Source organism: Oreochromis aureus, linkage group 17, assembly GCF_013358895.1.
Source record: "Oreochromis aureus strain Israel breed Guangdong linkage group 17, ZZ_aureus, whole genome shotgun sequence".
Classification (NCBI taxonomy): domain Eukaryota; kingdom Metazoa; phylum Chordata; class Actinopteri; order Cichliformes; family Cichlidae; genus Oreochromis; species Oreochromis aureus.
This window is the reverse complement of record NC_052958.1, coordinates 13,673,118-13,696,105: the sequence shown is the minus strand read 5'-3', so window position 1 is coordinate 13,696,105 and position 22,988 is coordinate 13,673,118. Positions and strand designations below refer to the sequence as shown.

Below are 22,988 nucleotides of genomic sequence, written 5' to 3'. Positions count from 1 at the left end.
CTGTCTTGTATTTGCAATTTGGATTTTTAACCCATCCCTGCTGTAATAGGGCAAGAGGCTGGGTGCACCCTGCACGCAACATTTGCAGCATACATGTGAATAGTGCAACAGTCGACTGATGATCTGCTCAAAGTGTCTTGTTGAGAATGTGTTCAACCCCCAGAACCATACATAGCATAAGTAAATGTAGAAAATTACATACCCCACTGGTAATATATTGTACCAGTGAGTAACACAGTATACTTAACAGTTCAAAATCACTGTTTTAATGAAAAGGGCTGTTTTAATTTGATGTAATAAGTCACTAAAACCCACCTGATGCTGTCATCATATGTTGAGCTCTTGCAGGCCTGTATGCTATAATTAAAATAATTAAAACTGTACAGAAGTACAGTTTTGATGGTGTGACTCACTTACTGTTGCCAGATGGCAAGAAAGCATTGATGTTTAGCGCGAGCAGATAAAGGCTGTGATAAAAGTGAAAGCGATCGATGACTTTTAAATAATCGAAAGTGAAATATAGTTAAACCTAGATCGCTTATTAGTCTGGTTTTATTCTGAAATGCAGTCAGCTGAAATAATGAAATTGAAACTTTTAGTGTTTGGGTGCACGTGTTTTTCATTTGATAACTCATCGCGCTTTCATTGCACATTTCCAGTCTTTGCCAAGGTTCTCTCTCAATGACATGCCTCCTGTTAGCATTCAGATTTGATGTGAATTTATGTTCTATGTAAGTGAAGATTTCTCATGTTTAGTACGTCCTCTTGATCATTTGTGCTATCCAGTGACCTTGGAGCTAACTCTCCATTCACACCAAAGATAATAATGCTAATTCTGGTCGTTGTAACCATTAAAAACTGCTACTGTTTCCACTAGTATTTTTATTTTGTTCATGACAACTTAGCTGGAGCGCCTGCTCCGAAAAAAAGAGGAACACGTTTGTTGCTGATATATTAAGTCTGAGCTATGGTAAGTGCTTGTGCATTTAAGCAATGAGAGGTTTTTATACAGCATTTATATACAGCATCTATACATACAACATTCACACCAATATGGTTGCTGTGGGCATGCCAGTCTACATAGACCCTCCAACTTCCAACAAAAAGAATAAAAAATAAAAATAAAGGGAAGGTAAACATGAAGTAGATACATAAACGCATTAACACGACAATAAAGAAAGCATCAGGTTCAAGTTGAAAGGAAAAATTAAGAGCATGCATATAAATCTTTGGGCATGGCTTCTGTTTAAAACATATATGATTTATTCTACATTTAACAAGCTATTTTCACCTTGTTTTATGGGAAGCACACACTTGGAGCAGAACAGGAGATGGAATGTGACGGAGAAATATATAAAAAGATCCAGAGCTAAAGCAACATGGAAGGAAGCACAAGATATCACAAAGCGAATGAAATCACTGCTGCTTTTAGCTCTACTTGGATTGAGTACAATACAAATAGACACTCTGTGTTCTTGAACTGCAGCTTGGTAATGTTACACTTTGAATTCTATTTCTAGTACACAGGCAATATCTACTACATTCTAGTATACCGGTTGTTAAAGGTATTGTAAATCACAAGTTAACCCATTGCTGCCTGCTCTACAGGCCAGCTAATTCATACAATGCTAAAGGTCTAAAAGGTGATTAAATTGAGATTTCCACTGAGTGAGATTTTTTTGTTGTTGTTTTTTGGTTTGGATTCATCTTTTAATTTGTTGTCCACTGAATAAATTGCACATATTATACACATTAATATGTTACAGCACGTATGTGAACATATATGCAATGTTAATGCTTGCGTAACTGGTCCCGTGAATGATGTGCCCTGTGCACGAGAGCGTCACCGTAGTGTGCTAGTATTTGCAGTAAGCTGTGGGTACTATCGTTGCACAAACCTTGAAGCAGAATATTGAATCTGATATGTTGTATTTGAGGTCCACAGAGTTTTGAAATGAGTATGCGAATTAACTGTATCATCATTTGTGGAAAGGCAGTGTTGGTAGGGAGTCAGTGTTGTGGGGCTGTTGTCAGACACTCACACATACAAAACTCTCACACACTCATTTACAAACACACACTTCGTTGCAGTGGCATGTAGGACGCTCTACTTCTTCCTGTAGTTGCCGAGCTGGATAGCGGAGCGGTCAAAGACACAGCGGAAGGTGACTGGCTGAACTTCCCAGTAAGGGACGGGGTTGCTGAACAGGCTGATGCCAGAGTACATGGCCTTCTTGGTGTTGAAGCCGGGAGGACAGAAGTCCTCTGTTCCCACAGCAGCAATCTTGTTGGCATGAAGGTAGACCACCTAGAGCAGGGATTAAAATAATAACAACATTCGGTCACCGAACGTGCATGGCAATAATTTGGCTTTTCCAGAATAAAGCAGATTAAGAGGAAAATAATATGTCTCAAAATGAATGATAGCAACAACCAAGCCAGGCTGATTTTCCTTCTCTCTTCAGAATGTTTAACTAAAAACAGTGGAGAAAAGGCCTGCATACATGATAATCAAGTGGTGTGTGAAAAATATGGAGAACTCAGGAAAATGACAAAGCTGCTAGGCTCTAGGAGCAAAGGCGGGAAAGTGGCATAACAATATAATGTTAATTACAGAATTCAGAGTCACCGTGCTAAATATGTCATCATATACAATGGAAAAGTCAAAAGACAGAACAAAAAGCATGAAAGAGACTTCTATAAATAATTTCTTTGTATGTGGTACCTTTTCTAAACATCTGGTTTCACTAAAAACAATATTGTTGTCCACCTTTCTTTGTTTCTTTATGTAAAAAACATCCTAAATATTGCAGTGTAGATATTCTTACAGTTGCAATAAAACCTTCTGTTATGCAACTTCTATCAGTCCACATCGGCTGATACATATCTGCTCATTCTATTGGTAAATCTCATAGAGGGTGTGCTATTTAATGTGCTCCAGCATGCTTACAGTTGCTGCTGCCTCTGCAAGTTTCTTCTTCTCATACTGTATCTGATTGTCATTTAATTATTGCCATGCTACTTTAGGCTCTCCACAGACTTGCGTGGGATGTCCAGGAACAGGAATTGCAGATGAATCACACAATATCCTTTTTGACTCAGAGAATGTCCCAATCTGTGCTGGAATTAAAAGATTTGTGCAGACTGTGCATAGTTTGCAAATTTTGAAAGTTATATCAACAATCTGGTTCATTTCTTCCAAAAGTCTGGGATGTTTGCTCTTGACAACATTCACAGAAAAAGGTATTTTGTAATCTAATACGTTTTGATCTATTGAGAAATTCAGGGAATTACCTTACATGAAGGAGCCTTCTGAGATAAGATTGAAGCAGTAGTTCCACTGTTTGACATATCAAAGTGCCAAACTAAACGTTAAATGGCCCGTCTACTTTCCCCCTACTTTCCAGATCTGTATCAGTGTATGCTACCAACAGTCAATAAACAAACAAAAAATGAATCCATATGACTTGAGTTATGAAAGTCTTGGCTGACTTGTAATCGAGCATTGTTAATCTAAACAACCCAAATGAAAAAATGCAGCAAAGTAAACTTTTTCAGCATGGTTTACATCAGAGAAAAGGAGCTGTGTGTGATCAAACCATAAGAAAATGAGAAACACAACTACAGTGCTGGAAATAAGTGGTTGCAATAACAACCTTCCTTTGATTAAGATGTGTATTTGTTAAGAGATTTTTACATTTACTTACTTTGATAACTTTTATTTTGCTTAAGTATAATTTCTTGTGAGAACATGATGTGCCTGCAAACTACAGATTAAGGAACAGAAGCATGCGTGAGGAAGTTACAAAGTAACACACTCTCAGGCAGAGACAGTTCCAACCTGAAGCTGATATGACAAAAGATACTAGTTCCTCTTGTCTTATGGATAACGGCCACTCATGCGATAACCATATCTAGAGATGTTTTTCTATTACGTATGCTCCACCTAGAGATGCTGTGTAATCTATTCTCTGCTATAAAATAAAGAACGGACTGAGGCTCTGCGCGACTTGCCTGTGTCTTGCCACGCAGTAAGCCTCGCCCATGTACATGCCATAAATTGAGTTTGTGTTTCTTGCTTCTCTAAGGTTTTTTCCTTTGACAGTATTGAAAACTGGATTGTTAACACAAAAAGTGCCATAATCCTAACGTTAATCAGATGAGTATGTACCTGGATGTACTTATGGTCGGGCAGGCCAGGAGGAACGCTGGTCAGAGCATTGTTGTCAAGGTGCAGCTCTCGCAGGTGGGGTGCGTTAGCCAATGTGCCGTTTTCCACAGAGCTGATCTGATTGTAACTCAGACCCAGCCTGCAAGAAAAATCAGGAAGTAGAAAAAAGTAGTAAATTGCAAACTAAGCCAGTGACATTCACTCCAAAGTCCTCAACAGCTAATAAAATGAGCTGAAAGGAAGTGAGAGAGATTTACCAGAGGAAATGCGCACACAGGAAAATATCCACACCTGCTGCAGAGCCCAGAATCTCCCACTCAATTACTTCATTATGAGAGAATGGAAAACAAAAAGCATCTTATGCTCCTCTTCACTCAACGTCTGCATCAAAGCGTTCTTTGTTCTGGTTTGGTATGCCATCCCTGGCATAATCTGAGCAGTGATCTTATAAACACGTTCTATTCAAATTTATGAGCAAACCATTTATTTTGATTATCCAGAAACCACTGTTTAGGCTTTAGGTTTTGCTAGACAGAAAATTGCTTAAACAGTAACACTGCAGCTAGTTTTCCAGGTCAACAAGCCAAACCAAAGAGTGGAAACACAATTCAAAAAGGTAACTCATTCAGAAAGGTACATTTTCATAAATTATGAGCCACAAGCTTAGACCTCAGCCTGCTCTACAAATGTCTGGTAGCTCTGTATGATATCAGGGATAGCAGATATTCTTGATGTAGTACTCATGTCAGGAACAGAGCTGCACTCACAGGAGCCACGCCCACCAGCTGTTCAAACCTTCTATTTGTGAGTGGCAACCAATCAGAAAAAAGCTGCCTAAAGGGAGGGGCAATGATGCAAAAGTGACTGCAGAGAAATGTGAGAAATGTGACAAAATGTGCACACTCAGATCTGAAGCTGACAAATTCAGATGACTTAGGATTAATGGAAAAAAGTGCTTGTCTTAAGAGGCTTACTTCAGTCTCCAGTGAACCTCCCCAGACTGTTCTTCTTTATGTGTTGCAGAAAAACCTAGCTCTGCAAAACTCAACCAACTCCAAACCATAGGAGAGTGAGTGCCCCACTCACTCGGCTCCCTTCTGACTGCACTCCAGCCTGTCTGCAAGCGACTGCAGGCACCCTCAGCTTAATTATCATTCAATTACAAACCCCACAATAAACTTTTTCCCTCTTACACATAAATATGTGCCAGTGCTCTACTCTTGAATCCATTTGGGCATCTGCATTTTTTTTTAAATTTAGGACTCTGGATAGTCATGTTTTTCTCCTTTTTTCTAAGCATAAAGCATTAAACCAGTGTGTTACAACTACTCGCAGCCATGCAGTTGCAAGTGGTTAATACTGGATCGAAGAAGTGGTCCCACCTGCACTCATTTTAAAGCTCAAAATGCAAAGGAAATCACAGTTTAAAATGATAAACATATTCATATTACTTTGCCAGGTTCTTCATGCCTTTGAGCCTATCAGCTGTCAGCTTGGTGATTTTGTTTCCATCCAGGTGAAGCTCAGAGAGAGAGCTGGGCAGACCTGTGAACCCACAAGACAATAGATGCACATCAAAAACCAAGTGGTAATAAGTGGTAGCAACTTCTACGAGTTCTTCAATCTTCTTTGACAGAAAAAAAGCAAGAAGTGGATATTTCTAGTCTAGGAATATGCAGTATTCCTTCTTTCTTTTCTTTTTACACTAAACCCAGGAGTTATTTGTGGTAATAGATGAGAGCAATACCTTTGGGGACCTCTGTGATGTTAGTGTCTGCAATGCGAATGTAAGATACCCTTTTCAGGTCAGCAAAAGCACCGGCCTCAATTCCTGCAGTTTTCAGAGGATTGGATCCAAGCTCTAAAAAAAAAAAAAAGATGGAATTGAGGACACATGACAAAAAAAGAGAAATGTTCCTCCCTGGATATGTTACGGGAACAACAAGGGCTGACTTATGAAATAGTTTTGTTGTTGTTGGGCAAGAGAATAGTTTTGTTTGCACAGTCATCTTTCTCCATGCCAGATTTCCTGGTTTGTCACAGAGGGAGCATCATTCTCATAACACTTTCACTGTATTTCAGCTGATTGAATCCACACACTGGCTTTAGTTTAATCAGTGACACACTGATACTTTATTTGTGGGACAGGGAATTTTATGAGTTAGATATGAGTTATCAAAGTGAGGAGGAAATTAATGGGACAATTCACAGCAAAATTGAATTTAGGCATTTTTGTTTTGGTGTTAGTTGCCCAGATTTGGAGATTTCAGTAGTAAAAAGCTCTTCAATCTTGCAAATGTAGTGAAGATAAACAACACCTGCCTTTTAGTGTTCCAGTACATTTTAATCAAACAACTTAAGTTTGAAATTGTTATTATTACAGCAGAAGAATTGATAATTGAACCTAAACACCAAATTCTAAGCGATAAAAACTGTAAGCTCATCATTTTCTGCATATATGATTGGGAAAGAGTCACACCAAATTGGGAAGATGTGTTAGTATTTTAGGAGAACACAGGGAGTTTTGTTACATTTGTATGATGGTGTGCGGTTTAGGGGCTCTGCCTTATCTTTCTTGTAGGCTTCACCATGCTGAACAACTTTGCAATTTCATGTATGAAAGTTGCACAAGCGTGCAATCAGCTAACATTACAGCCGAGCCAAGGGAAAAGCACAGATCCTTCTGCAGAGAATATTCAGAAGAATGGAGACACTATCTCCAAAATTTGGATCAACTCATAGCAAAACAATCTAGATGGATAAACAGCAGTATAGCTCATTGCCCAAATATGCACATTTGATTTGGGGGTAAACTGTACATTTCAGCAAACGAAGTGGGGGTCGTATTTTAAGACACAACAGAATACATTAACAGGTCACCAAAGTCTGGGGGACATCATCACACACAAAAACATAAAATCAACCTTCCCAGAAGCCGTCAAGCCACCAGCTGCATACTGGATGTGTTTACATGAGCAAGTTTTCTTCTTTTCAAATGGAAATCAGACCTGCTAGCTATTCCTCTGTATGTAATTACTTGAGGGAAGAGCAAAAGAATATCTATAAATATAATGTAGTAACTACATCAGTAAATTTTCATACCCATGACGATGACATGGGACATGCCCTGGAAGGAGGCCTTTTTAATCTTGGTGATCTCATTCTCATGGATGCGAAGCTCCTGCAGGCTCTTTGGCATGTTAGCGGGCATTTCCTTTAGCAAGTTCTTTGACAGGTACAGGCGCTGCAGCTTGGTCAGAGGGCTGAAGGCCTTGGGGTGGATGATAGTGAGTTTGTTGTTCACGAGGATCAGAGCCTGTTATAGGGAATACAAGGGAAATAAGATGATATTCTTGACTGTAAAATGTTATTATTGTTGCCTAGTGTCTATAACAGTGTTATAGTTAATTAAAAAATGCATGAAATGATGAGTTCAAGGCATTGACTGCAACATTTCAGTGTAGAAAATACAGCAGCAGGGTTTCACATCCAGATCACTGTTTGATATTCTTTTATTATGGAATTTGAACATTTATTTGAAACTTTACACCTTGGTGGCTTCTAGTTTTTCCACTGAGAAACATTCATGGCTATATGCACCATAGGACTGTGAAAAAAAATCGTACTTTCCAAACAGAACTGGAACAAAAACAAAAGATATTTTGAACCCAGCAGATGTTGTGGTGGTGGGCGTTATTCCTAATGCATTTTTTAGAGGAATCTCACTCCTGCTGTTGCCCTCTCTTGGAGCAGACATGAAGCAATATGTGGTATGTGGACCAATCCCCTTGTGAGGCCAGTTACATTACATTGGAAACAGCTCTGGCTGTCAGACTGAGGCATTTATTGCGAGAAGGAAAGCTACGAGAGTTCAGAGGTGTAAGGCTGTGAGGCCTATAGGGATAATACTTTCCATGCACTGGGGGACTGTGAGAGGGGCAGTCCTGGTTTTTACTATTTGTATAGGGAAATGGAGGTGGTGCTTTATGGAGGTGGAGGATCTATCCAACATCAAAAAATTGATTTAATACAAGATGTTTCCCAATGTGGATAATCAAGGTTTCATGTTGAAAGGCGGCTGTGGTGAGTTTTATAGTTACATAACTTCAGACATTGTATAACATTGGGAATAACAAATAGTTCATGGGCACGCGACCCTACGGAAGCGAATTATCTCTTACGTGTAGTCCTTTAAGGTTCTTGAAGTCATTTTCCTTGATCTCAGTGATCTTGTTGTTCTGCAGGTCCAGCAGGGTGGTGTCATCTGGAATATCCTCAGGGACGGCCTTCAGGCCTAAAGGAGGCGATTTCAATAAGAACCTGATTAACTGCATGTGTGGTTATGACAGTCAGCAGCATACAAGTGCAATAAATCCATCCGAATGATGGATGGTGGAGTTTGAAGTAAGGCGGTGACAGTGGTGGTTCAGGTGCTGAGAGGTTAACCAGGCTCTGACCCCAAGAGGAAATGGATACAAAATGGTTACTCGCTTTTCTTCCCTGGTTTCTGTCCGCCTTTGTCCGACTGTGTGAAAATGTGTAGTGTGTATTTGTGGAACTTTGTGTTGTTGCCAGAGGCAATGTGTGCTCAGCATGAGCTGCAGGAAAGACAGTTTGGACGCAGATGTTTGAATTTGGTGTTTTGAGTTATTGGTCTTCATCCTGGGATTTTTTTTGTCATGTAACACATGTGGATTTTTAAATCATCCAGTAAAAATAATAGGATTGATAGTGAAAAACACAGTTTTTGAGCATCACTCAGTTTTTCTTTGATAGTGTGGTTGATTCGAAAAGTTTATTTCGTTTTTTTCAAAGCAATAAACAAAGACATTTGTAGCTGTTTCGATTATTTGTTTTTAATTTGAACAGCCAAGAAAAACTAATTTTTCACAATTTCACACATTTCATTTTAGCTCCTTTGAACTTACGAATCCACATGTGATAACTGTTGTGTGTTTGTGGCTGACTGAGTAAAGTTTTTGTGCCTTGCTGTCTTACCGAATAAAGCTTCTCCATGATGTTTGTCGCATACTGACTTGGGAATATGTAACATTGCAGGACGGTGCTTTGAATTTTTTTGGGTGCTTTAAGATCTTAAGAACAGACATTCCAAAGGGACAGAAAAACTATTTGATGTGCTGCGAGGCACACACGGTGGAAATGGACCTTGAAACAAATTTCCTTTGGCATTAATGCAACCGCATACCTGGACACTGAGGTCACATGAAATCATTTTGCTTGGACTTTAGCACGGCACGTCATGAGCAAATAAAAAAAAGGCATCTGATGTAAAAGACAGTTTTCAAAAAAGTTGAATGAAGACACCTAGGAGATTTTTATGCTTCTGTGGTGATACAAAAAACATACGGTGAGATTCCTAATGGGCAGTTTACATTTGAGAGGAAGAGGCATAGAATAAACTGTTTAACAAAAAAGGTTACACTCTGTTTCTCCACTCCACACATATGTCTTGACAAATTTTGGCTCAATAGTTTGTGACTACTTCTGTTTGGCTCACCCAAACATTATTTCCTGCTAGGTTTATTTTTCTGTCAGCTTTTCCAACTTGGCAGTGCACGACACATTAACACACCAGTTTGTGGTCATCATTACAGCACTGCACTGTATACCTCTAGTCTTACACACGCACCTTTTATTATTCTTTTGCAAAAAGTCAAAATATCTCTGCTTCCTAAATCTCATTTTTTGATGCCTCTATTGTAAAAGCACCACTTTTGTGGAAGACAAGCTGGAAAAACTTTCAAGTGGATGTGTTTGTGGTTTCTAATAGAAGCAAAAAAATACGCCATATATATTAATATGTCAGGCAAATGACAACTGCTGAAAAATATGGCCTTAACCTAGTTTCCAACATCTGTCATCTGCCTCAGCTAGACACTGTTTATTACAATTTACAGTCAACTATCTGGTGACAAATACAGCTTAATAAATACTCCATGTAACTGGGGTATTAGAAGAAAAATGGGTGGAACATGTGGTGCCGACTATCCAACAAAATAAATGGTTAAACACGGCATGTTTTATCTGCAGATTCATTTTTTTAATCATAGGAGTGTCAAAATCTGTATAAACCACCCCTTCAAAATATTTCACTTAAAAACTTAATGTTTTCTATTTGAGTGTGAATAATGATTTGACGTCTTTTGTGTGGAAATAAAAAAAAAAAATCTTGCAAGAAACTCAAAAACATCCAAGATAAAGGGCGTTGTGCAATAATCATGCAATCTGATGTGATTCAAACTAGTTGAGCCACAAATGACCTGAATATGAACTCCATAAGGCCCAACAAATGCGTTGTTTTCTGGACACGAAGTTTGGCTTAATTAATGTTCCCCATGTAATGTCATGCACTCTTTGTTGGAGAGCTGTCCGCCCTTTGGTATGTGATACAACCACTGGTTGCTAGGGACAAATCTGTATCCCTGGACTGGTTAGTAGTGATTCCTGAAGGTTGCTGGCTTTCTCGTGGGTGAAATGAGTTGGCACGGTTGTCTGTAGTTTTTCATGTTTGTCTGCAAATACTCGCTGCCTAGCTGCCTTAAAAATAAAATCTGAGCCTCGGCACTGCAGCCAAAACATTTCAAAAGTTGCAGCTTTAACTTTGAAGGCAAACAGTCTTCATTTCTGGTTAGTTTTCACAGTTTCACTACAGCTTGGACAGTAGCCGGCCAGTAGACAACTTTATTACCTCCATTCATACTATGAGTGCACTGATACACTAGCGACCAAAGCGAGTTCCAAAACAAGGAAGTTTTGGTCAACTAGCTTGGGAATAAACATTTTCCCCTAGAAACAGGTGGTTACTGGAGGGTCTCTGATCTTTCTCTAAGCCTTAACCTCATGTGGTTAATGAACTGTAGCCAAGCTGTCAAATGTACTGCGAATGCAAAGCTTGAAAGAAAAACGCCTCATTACACAAAAGCAAATGTCTAATGTTAAAATATGTTTAAAATTTCAGCAAGCATAAATTAACTGAATACCATGTTTCATTTCTCAGTTTTCATCTGTTAGCCATCGGGAAATAAGCAAGAAAAAACTGGGCTTCGAGTCTTGTCCTCACTTCACTAATCACTCAGTTTTAAATCAAAGTGATTACAATCTCAAGTGCATGATTGCTTCGGAGTAGACTGGACTAATTTGGAGCCTTACAAAGGATTAATGACACCATTTATGAAATTTCCTGTCGTTGTCTGGAACTGTTTCTGGGAAGGATGAGTTGTCACAGAACCAAATGGCTCTTGGGAAGTTTGGGACTTTTTTGGGTTGTTCAGAAGGGTGTGATGCTCAGGTTGCTCACTTTATACCGTCATTTATTTTCAAAGACATCTAGCTTTACAGGTTTAATGGGGGATTGCGCCATTTTAGTACTTGTAATGGAAAAAGAAAAGCTGTTCTGCAGCCTGTCAGCAAAACCTCTTTCTCACAGATATAATCACAACTTTTGACCCTTACACCGGTTTTCCCCCTGAATGTTTTAACTGTCATCGTGCCAGCAGCAATCAGCCTCACTGAGAAAAATCCAAATCTCTGAGTTCTTTCAGACATTTTATGGCCAGACTTGTGTGTGTCCGAACACATGCAATGTTTATTCCTGTGTGTGTGTGTATCTGAGCATTTGAATGTCTATTGTGGACATGCCAGCAGATCTGCGGAGCAGATGGGGGATCTGGAAAAATAGTGCTGATGCAAGAGTGGAGACTAGAGTTCCATCTTTGGGGAAAGTGCTGCTGCTCACTGCCCCTCTTGGAGTAATGACATAATGGAACTGGTCTCTCTGACCGTCTGTGTTTGTGACTGCCTGTCTGTCATTTAACCGTTTGAGTCACCTGCTCGTATTTGTTTGCCCGTCTCCTTATGCTTCTTTTCCAGAATCTGAAACATCTTTTGTTTGTTTAAGCGATGTCTGTCTACTCGTCATCCTAGTATCCTCAAGTAGTGACACTCCTCCCTGTCCTCCTCCTCCTTGAAGCTCATACTTTCCAAACAAAAACAGGGCCAAAGAATTGTCAAACCGAACTGCCTAGTCAAGCACTTTTATGTAATAACCAAATATAAATGAGGTCAGGGACTTTTGTGTGGTGGATTTTGAAAGATGACTGAACCTTTTGTGTATGCCATACATGAGATTAGACAAACAGGGCAGATGAGGTCCAAACAAAGAAGATGACTATTGAGTAAATTGTTGTGACTGTGATGAATGAAAAAACCCAACTAATAGTAGTTCTAACCTTGGTAAATAAACCATGTAAACTTATAGAAGCACTTTTTGGTTGATTTAAGGTACTAGAATATATTTATGAAGTCCAGGTTTACCTTTAATCTCCGCTGCGATTAAAGAAAAACTGTTATCCAGAAAAAGAAGATAATCTTGTTGTTACAGGAAATGAAATACGACTTGCAGCATCTGGAAGCATTTAATGTATCAAAACTGGTGTCAAGTTCTCTGGAGGACTGTGCATGAGTAACACAATACACCCTTGCAATGACCCTTTGGGTTTGGGTGGAAAAGCAAGTGACTTCTTTCAGGCTCTTAACTCCTTCCCCCATAAAGAACATTTGGTGATCTCCCCAGTATTAATGATGAGTTTTCACACCTCAATATATATAAATTAAGATGTGGTTTGCTGACTAATAGAATAGATTCTTCCAAGGTTTTTCCAAGGGTAGCCCTAGTGAACTGTACAGGGAGAAATCACCCTCACTACCTGATGCTCACCCAATCTTTTTTTGGAACCAGGCCTGAAATATGACAGAAACCTCTCACATCAGAAAAGAGAAGCTTTGGTTACCCCTAGTAGGTGTCTGAGTGGGAAAGAGTTAAAAAATGTAATGCCATGAATGGTACAGTGGAACTAGCTCAGGCATTTTGAGTCTAGAGCAGGACTGCAAATGAAGGACTGAATGAAGAAAACAGAAGAAGCTTAATGATTCAAAAAATACATTTCTTCTTACAAATTTTTAGGAATTAGGCCCTAAAATAGATGTTAGCTGTGCTCAAGCAAACCCAAAAGAAACATGCAAAACATATCTTTACAGGTGATGGAGTTCTGTTTGTCCATATATACTGAAACTTGTAGATTTTGGACTTTAACCATGGATAATTCTCATTTTGTTTAATCAGTGCTAGAAAACAAGTTTACACAACCATATAAACCACCACTGGGAAGTGTATTGCCTTACCGAGGTCAGAGCACTGGATCACACGCAAGTGGCACTGGCATCTGAAGGGGCATTTAGGGCCTCCAGTCACTGGGGGCAATGGGGACTCAATAACAGGGTCCCCTGACCCCTCATCCTCCATCATGAAGTCTAAGAAGCCAGACTGGCGAAAGGGCAGAGCCCAGCAGGCGGTGACCAGGAGCAGAGAGAGACAGGCAGACCTCATAGTGCTGATAGTAAGGAGCCTGAAATGACACAGAAAGTTTTGGGTGGATACACTTTGAATATAGTCATTTAGTTTTGAAAATAAGTTTTGAAAATACCAAATTCTGTCGAATTGAATGCTGTTGAATGCTGCAATAAGTCAAAAGTAGACAAAAGAATGCAGTTTATAAGAAAAAGAAATGTAGAAGTCAAGAGAGGAACAGGTAAGGTGAGGGGTAGAGGGCATGGACAAGACGTTTAAACACTTTAATTTAAAGAGATTAGTGAGAGTGATCCCACTGAGGGTTCCCTAATTAGATACTGTTAAAAACAACAATCATATAAAATAATATGTTTTTATTTTCATTTTTTAAAAATATTTTTTTTACATTATGTTACAGCCGAAGTGTCAGCATTTATGTGGCCTTGGTCAAGTTTGCATTTCTACTGTTACTGCCGGAAGTAGAGAAGGCTTAACATTTAAAGAATGAGATATACAATACAAATGAAATGAAAGACTTCCTTTATCTGTCCTTTTGGCACCTAAGTTTCAGTCTGTAAGAGAAAGTTATCCACTTATCCCCTTCTTACATAGAGCCTTTGTGTTATCCATGTGGATCCCTGGGTACTTTTACACCTACACCACATCAACATCCTATCCCAGCATAAGCATGGCCCACGTAGCCTTTCATATTCACACGATGATACCTCCCAGTCCACTCTAGAAAAAACATCCAGTAATGCTCCGTGCTTCTCCTCCTGTATCACCAATACAGCAAACCACTGCAGAATTGTCAGTATTTCTGTAGGTTGTACTGAAAACTTTGCTGAAATTATGAGGTGTACAAGGTGAACAGGAACAGGAGACAATATAGTCTCTTTCATACTGTATCACCGATTCAGACAGAGCACTACCAGATCTCACACTGAGTCCTGCCTGTCAGGTAGTCTACTGACATTTCCTGTATCTTCTCATGATAAATTCACTTGGAAAATCAAAGAAGGTGATCGTGTTGCTATCTAGATGGGAGTATGCTTTCTGCAGCATATACCAGATTTGGTCTATATGCAAACTACAGAGAAGCAAGAGATGTTTTCATGTGCAGCATCAAGTGGCCCAAGACTAATTCATTTGCTTTCTCCAGCCTGCCCACTGGTCGTCTGTCTGTTGTGCTTTGGCAGAGTTTCTGAGTTTCTGACTTTGGCCTCCACGTTCCTCCTCTATGAGCGCTTGCATTTTCTCAGCTTAACCTTCAGCTCCACCCTATCCCTAGACATGAAGACTTGCATCTTTTCATTAAGCATTTCTTTCGATGACCAAAGGATTGTTCATAAATCAAAATGCAATCCTGTTTGGTGAGATAGCGTGGTCACAAAATTTAATGCATTCTGTGATACTGCCAGCAAAACTGTTAATATCCCGTCCATGAGGGGAACCAAGTACTCTGGTTCCAGTATGTAGCATCAAAGAAGTCCTGGATTACCTCCACAGGCTCATTTTCCATTAAGTTTTACCTTTTCATTAAGCATGTTTCATATTCATATGCACCTGTTTCTGTTTTACATAACCATTTTAGCTAACAGCTGCTTGGGATTTTACAGTAATTCAAAGAAGATGCATGACAAGAAATTTCATGGTTGCAGCTGTATATCATATTTAATGAGTTATAATGATCGTTTGCTTGTCGAACACTTCATCTTCTGTATGGGTCTATATCTACAGTACAAGTGGAGTCGATGGGAGAATCCTACTTCCTTTTTTCTTCTATTTCTAAAGATAACCGCACACACACACACATATGCATGCAGAGTCTCAAAGACCCAGCAATCTGCTTGTCAAGCTTAAAGCCAAACGTTCCTCCTTCCCTCGTGGTGCCACAATAATTGAAGGGCGCTTTTGAGCCACAGCTGCTAACAAACAATTTTGGAGCTGCTGGTCTGCAGCCGACCTTGACCTGAGCATCATGACCAGGATGATGAAACTTAACAAAAACCATCAGCTGGCCAGGGTTAAAAGGGACACCAAGGTTGGCTTATATGTCCTCTCAGCACACATAGGATGTTAATGGCCCATATGTTTATTTTATTGGGTTTTTTTTTTTGGTGACTGGGTTCATGTTAAGGTCTTCTCAAGTGTGGATGAAACAAAAAGTTTGTTTTAATGTGTGTTAACACAGGTGTGCCTACATTGGGTTTTTTTGCACTTTAGTACTTTTTCTACTCTATTATTAGGCATGTCACAACGAAAATACAAGATTTGTTGCTTAAACTATTTTGTAAGCTTTTAAGAGCGTGTTTGTAAGAATGGGAGAGAAAGTGAGTGCTGACGTAGTGCAAATCCTGGTTAAGGTTATGTTGGGTCATGGGGATCACGGGTCAAAGTGACTCTCAACATGAGCAGTAATTATAGTCTCTGTCCACAAAACAGCCACCGCTTTGACACACTGTACAGCTTCAGTCCAGCGGTTACAGTGCTTGCATACAGTGTGACCAAGCTTGAAATCACATCCATTCAGAGGGGAATCAAGTTCGATAGGTTCGTCTCTGCCTCTTAACTTTCCTTGTTTTGCTATGAAGTGCAAAAACCTGAAAACCCCCCAAAACAAAGCAGCTGATTCTACAGGCTGGAAATTAGAAACTGGAATTGTGTCACATGATCATGTGTTTAATGTCCAGATTCAATTTTCTGTGCTTTAAAAACATGTTGCATTTGCTTCACTTGAATGTGTTGAATGAAAAAGCTCTGGTCTCAGCATACATCTGATCCAGAGGACAAGTTGTTCCAGTCTTCCAAGGGCTGCGTAATCTTGGCTGTGTTAGGCTCTCATATCTAATCAAAGCAGAAAATTCAATCCAAAAAAAACCTCGTCTACAGAACTGAATGCAGTGTTCTTTAATTTTGTTGGATTTTGGGATGTAAGGCACTCCTAGGCCAGTATTATGAGTATTATGAGCCAGTAGATGCTAGATCATATGCTACCAAAATAACTATCACCAACATCAAGTTGTGCTGTTGACACAGTATCTATAACAAAGTATCTATGTCAAATTGGATGGACCTGTTTTGCATGATAATTCATTTGCTAAAGCATTATAGTTTAACTATTTGAAGCCACTTTGCCAATCTTTTCAGTAAACTACTGATATTGTAAACTCCTGACATCTGGCACATTTTAGAGGCCGAAAACTCAAATTAATCAGCAAAACCAGGTTTGTTAAACAGAACAGAACAGAAATGGGCAAAAATAACCAAGGACTACTGAACCTTATCTGTCTGCTTTGACCTCTGGCCAAAAACACATAACTAGATATACATGAACATGCTCACTGGTGCAGAATTTCAGTTTCCTTGCCATCAATCTTTCAGACGATGTCCATAAACACTTCAGGATCTTTTAATGGAAGCCAGACATGCAAAAGGAAGAACGAGATGAGAGCAATCTCAAACTGAGCTCTGTTAGCCTCTAACCGCTGCAGCATTACTGCAAACACAAAGCTTACTGCTGACTACTTCATGAGTTATATTCGGATTTAGGAGCTGCTGATGATGAGAGTAAAATTATTTGAAACAAACCCAAGAAAAATAAAACTAAAGGCTTTTCAGACAGAGATTGTTGTTTGAGACGTTAACTAAGAAATTGGAACCATAGCTGCAGAATAAACTTTAAGTGGTATTATCATTATTAAGTTAGGCGTTTTTGGATTGAGAGGTGTAGAAATTTATAGACTAGTATTTCTGTAAGCATTAATGTTTACTCTAAAAACTCACAGACACAATGAAAAAGTTAAAATTCAACCTGCTTCACCCCAGGCATTGGTTCCTTAATTACCAGTCTGCTCAGATGCATCTACAGGCCCCGAAGGATTGGCCTGCAAATCTGAAATATGGCTTCTCAAACAACCCGAAGGGCTGTCAGCCCTGAACAGCATGCAGGAACATGACTTGACCCTGCAAAACTCCAGATCACACCAGTGTTAGCATTTCTAATTCCCTCTAAGAAGATACAACTTTCTGTTACAGGATAAATGTGATTCACTTTATCACTTCCAGTTTTACAGAGGACACCACCAAGCTGGAGATACAAACATAACACTAGAAAATTTGATCTTTTTTTATTCCTAAAATGCAGAAAACATCTTTTATTTCTATTAAAACAAAACAAAAAACCCTAACTTTAATATTTTTTTTTCAGTAATTACATGTTTGTAAAATCTCCAAATTACATTTCAAATTAAATGTTTTTTACATGAAAGTGTGAACAAATAGTAACCGCATTAAACCATCTTCCAAACCTCCCTGTTTGATGTTTCAGGTCAGAGTGGCTTTATTCGAGGAACATGGCGAATATTGTTGATGGTGTGGCTGTATGCCAGCTTGGAAGGTGACAATGAGAAAGGCTTTGTTGACAAAAAGTGGACTGAAACTAATTGGCAAAAGCTGCTAGACAAAAGGTTTCCTGTTATTGAGCTATGAAGCAAACACTTGAACTTTAAAAACAAATGCATGTTTGAGAAACAGGGCTGCAAAAAATGTCATCATCAGTAAAACAAAGATTAGCATGTGCAGAAGTGATATATAGCCAGTCATTGGAACCTAACTTGAGAAATGTGTTTGGCTTTATAGTGAGATTTAAAACACACTTGGATCAAGATACTGATGTAGTAGCAATTTTTAATCGTCGTATTTCACTGCACTGAGACAACTGATGGTTTCATGACTTCCAAAGACTTTGAAAGGGCTTCCAGTGATAATCAAAGGCGTCTCAAAGCATTGGCCAAAGAATCAAACTAGGTATAGCAAAGTGAAAAGCTCAGGCAGCTGTGAAAAGCTTTAATCTATAAGGTTACCATTCAACAATATTTTCTTACGTATCTGAAACCTGGGATTCATCAGTCCATGTCTGATGAAAAAAAAGGGGGAGGGGTGGAAGGGTTTGACATTTCCTGTGGCGGTGGCATCCTTGTCAGTTCTCCTGTCTTCAACTTTTGTCTCATCTCCCTTCCCTCCCTCCACTCTCCCCCAAAACTGGCCTCAGCATTACTAATGAATCCCAGACAGGAAACAGAGCCTGCAAGAGGGAGTAAAGCAATTTTCCCTTCTATGCTATGTCACTTTCGCCTCTTTGTTGCTGCCTTTCATTGAAACTTCTGAGCTGAGAAAATCAATGAGATACCAGAGGAAGGATCGACCAAAGTGCAACAGCAGAACAGAAACAGATTCGAGCTTTAAACACCATAGTGCTTTAATCTGAACAAATCAAACCATGATGAACCAATCACCATAAAGCAGACGCTAACTGCCACTCTCGACCCTTGTCTGCTACCTCGCTCCTCTGCTCTTAACTCTCCACAGGCCTGCTCCTGACTTAGCAGAGTGTCTGTCTGCAGGCCATGAATCACTGGAAGGTATTTACAAGGCCACAGGACATTTAAAACACATGTGGCCCCTTTAACCTATCAGCAAATGAATGTGTTTCCCCCTCCCACATGATTGCACAAACACATATGTTTGATTGATGACTATGATAAAATTACTGAGAACGTTTAATTCAGCAGTTACCCAACAAGTCAATGGTCGTTACAGTCAACGAATTTCTGATACATATTTGGGGGATTTTGTGAGGGAGAACATGCACATCTGAAAATATGTACAGACACCGCCAACAAACAATGTCAGAGCCAACGAGTTCTCTAAAATTAATATGAGTAAAGCCAAATCAGTCTTTCCTTCCGTGTATATCTGCATGATGGGATGTTTTAGGCTCCAAGAAAAACCCAAGGGTTTTTCACCACTATGATTCAAAGCAGTTTCTTCATAGAGAAACTAAAAGTTTCAGGCTAAAAAATATAACTGAAAGAACTTCTTGGGTCTTAAAACCTTGCCTGGTGTTTGGAATCAAAGTATGAGAAAGCCAGTGAGTGGTTAAACCACATTTCAGCTGTTCCATGTGAAGAGCTGTCAACCTGCCATCAGCCTCAGTCCCATTATCAAACGTCTGTGCTGTACAGACGTGGACAAACTGCCCAACCTTCTCCACCTTTCTTCTCTTTCCATCTCCTCCTCCCATTTTGTGCTCTCTTCCTTCCTTCCCAAGCCTTTCTCTCATAGCTTTTGGTATTTTCTTTCTCTGTCTGACCCCTTAACTTTGGCCAGAAGGACTGACATGTGGAACTTTCTGGTATTCCAACACACACAGGAGGAAAATACTTTAAGGCTGATGTCCATTCAAGTTCCATTGTTCTTTTCCTCTTTTTGACCCAAACAACTGAATTCCAAATGGAAAAAAATGCCGTCCCGCTTTTAGTTTAAAATCTGGTATTTCTGGGTTCTGGTTCAAACTTTAAACAGCTGCTTAGCTCAAGAAACTATGATCTGGAGGAGTACGTTTATTGCTCTGGGTGTATTTTAGCACAATGTGTATGCCTCTTTTTGGCTTCGATTCTATTCTAAGTGACATTTTTCTCTCTGTGTTGTTTCTAAGTTTTCCCCAGTTTTACTCCATTCCATTCAGTGTCATTCAGTGCAGCTGAGCCTTATTAAGTTTTTTCCCTGCTGGCAAAAAAAGGATGTAATGAGTTAGCTCAGAGTTGTGTGGTGGCTTGCCGGGAAGTCTTCAGACCTCTTTGATAGAGGAAGCTGTACCATTACAGGATTAATGGTGCTGTGTGTTGCCAGGTAGAGGGTTTTTTTTCATCGCCTCCTTTTTCATCTCCTCTTCTCACTTTAAGTTGCCCCTAGCAATTTGGGCGCTGCTCTGCTTCTGTGAAAACACAGTTGCAAATGCCACGGCGGACAGAGGAGGTACGTACTGAAAGGAAACAGGCTCACTGAGCAGACAGATAAGGGATTGGGGTTAAAATGGCCTGAAATGAGTCACTGAAATGGAAAGTGTGAGAAGCACCAGAAACAACCTTTGCAATCAACATCTTGACATGCAGTAATGGGCTGAATAAACACAAAGAAATCCTCACTGTTGTTGTTTCAAAGTTTTTTCTCCACTCATTTACTTGTAGACTGGCCAATACGCCACAGGGAACGGAAAAAAGAGAGAAAAAGAAAGCTAAACAAAGAGAGAGTGAGAGAGGGAGAGGGAAAAATGAAGGCAACAAATCAGAATCTTTTCCACTGACGTTAGCAAATAATGACAAAAAGAATTAGCCAAGTTAAGAAGAAAGAAAGTCCAAGTTTTCCCCCCTTCTCCTCTCTTAAATCCTTCCATAAGCATTGCAAATCTGATTCTATTGCCATGTAAAAATACAACACATTTGAATAATCCCCTGACATATGGGTTACATCTAAACAGTCAACAAATAAGTGGCCAAACACTTCTCTGGTCAGTTGCCACAAATACCAACAAATTAGAAACGCAAGTTAAAACTGTAAACTGAGAGAACTTCACACAGTCCTCACTGGTGGATACTTTGAGATCAAATACGGGCCAAAATAATACATTTTTGGCAGACGAGCGAGGTACTGGTATCAACAGCACTACCACACCCCCTTCCCTAGTTGCTGCTTTCAGAGCTGTATGGAGATTGGACTGGGAATGATTAGAGTCTCATCACAAAGCCAAGAGTGCTGTGGGAACAAGGCTTGGCAACAAATCTGGAATATATACAACACACACATGCACACAGATGCAAAATAAAGTATGAAAGGAGGCATACTTTGCTATGTAGACACATGTTTAGAAAATAACATCATCAGCAAATAATGTCAGTTTTATATAATAGATAAAGAGATGTTCTTCATTTATCCCTATATGTGTAAGCAAGACATTAAATGATACAAAAATCTGAAGAGTTATCTCAAAACTATTCTCAAACTAAACAAATCTGTTCACAGCCAAACCTAAGTCGTTGTTCTTGAGCTAAGATCACTCATTCATTCTCAGATTTTCATCCTTTATCAGAGTTAAAAGATTAACCTACCTGTTCTCAGTGGAAGCTAGGCAAAGAGAGTGGTTGAGATGAGCTTGACTCCCAAAATCCAGTCGAGTAGGGGGATGAGACTGAAGTGGCTGAGAGGGCCTATGGGGTAATTGGACTCGGAGCGCATGCAGCCAAGATCAAGCAGGTGTGCTCTGTCACAACAAGGGGAGGGGAGAGAGAGAGAGGGAGAGAGAGAGGGTGAGAGAGGAAAAGAGTAGCAGGAGAGAAAGGGGAGTGAGACAGAAAGGGGGAGGGGTCCAACTGCGGAGCTCCTCTCAGGACCGAAACAATTGGTGGAGAACTTCCTTCGTACTCGTGTGCTCCAAAAACAGCTGGGAATGGAGAAGGGAGGAAGGGAAAAAAAGGAGAGAGAAAAAGAGGGCGAGCAGACAGAAAGGAAGAAAGAAGGGAAGATAGAAAGAGAAAGACGCAGAGTCGAATTAAAGGAGCAGGGATTCGTCTGGAAGCAAACTACTGAGACATCTGGTAATGATAGGTCCTCTGTGGAGCTCAGCAGAGAACACTGCACACAAACTCTTTTTCTCTCTCTTTCACGCTCTGTCATTCATTCTCATTCAAACTCTACCGACTACCTCCAGGAAAAACAAACACACACACACACACACACACACACACACACACACACACACACACACACACACACACACACACACACACACACACACACACAAACCTCTTTCTCTTTTTTAACCCCTTTCCCCAAATCTTAATGAGGTTTGTTTAGGCTGTCGTCATGAATCCAGGTTTGTTGGGCTTTACCAGACAAAAATAGAGGAGGAGCCCTCCAATCTTAGTCCTTGGAGAAAAAAATTAATTACATTTTTAAAATACATTTTTATTAAAAACAAAAAAAATACCTCGAAACTCATATGGTGTTATTTTAAAAAATTACCACAGCAGCCCATCTATTGCTATGGTTATGGATGGGGAAAGATTGAGGTTAAGGACATTTTAGCTTTCATTTATCTAGCATCAAAACCCAAATTTCTGTACAAAATCCAACCAGTAGATATTGAGCTATTTCACTCTTTCAGGGGCGACTGTGTCCCAGACGGTAGATCGGTATCCTCCAGTCCACATGTCAAAGTGTTCCCCGAGCAAGATACTGAATACTGAGTTGCCCCAATGCACGCCATCAAAGTGTGAACATGTGTGAAAGTTAGACAAAGCACTTAGACACAAATAAAACCGTTGTAATAAGGAGATATGTTGCAGGAAGACTTTGAGTGCTTAAACTTAGTCAGAAGGCCTTACATAATTTACCATTTACTTGATAAGTACTCAATATCTTTGCAAGGGAAAAACCATGAGAAGGGTAATTGTTACAAAGTCAATAATCGCTGTAAAGAGATGTAACATTTCCCAAATTACCTGGAAAACTGTGGTCTGAGCTTCTCAGATTGCTTTCATAAGCAAAGAATGGTCAGCTGAAGGTGAAGTCTTGGCCTTGATGTCTGCTGACTACACCTAAATCACTGAA

The 22,988-nt window shown here is 39.7% G+C and overlaps 1 protein-coding gene across 2 annotated transcripts; it reads right to left on the bottom strand.

The window, feature by feature from the left end:
• Positions 1-864: 864 nt before the first annotated feature.
• On the bottom strand, positions 865-21,644 carry dcn (decorin). 2 transcript variants are annotated; one of them, XM_031758613.2, is made up of 8 exons: positions 21,488-21,644; positions 13,373-13,596; positions 8,353-8,465; positions 7,274-7,487; positions 5,919-6,032; positions 5,623-5,716; positions 4,172-4,310; positions 2,108-2,308 (listed from the first exon to the last, which is right to left on the bottom strand). In XM_031758613.2, the coding sequence occupies exons 2-8, from the start codon at positions 13,575-13,577 to the stop codon at positions 2,108-2,110; spliced, it is 1,080 nt and encodes a 359-aa protein (XP_031614473.1). In that variant the 5' UTR covers positions 13,578-13,596; positions 21,488-21,644. The 2 variants fall into 2 exon arrangements, with proteins under 2 accessions (XP_039456800.1, XP_031614473.1); XM_039600866.1 differs by lacking the exon at positions 21,488-21,644 and having other exon boundaries at positions 865-2,308; positions 13,373-13,577.
• Positions 21,645-22,988: the final 1,344 nt, after the last annotated feature.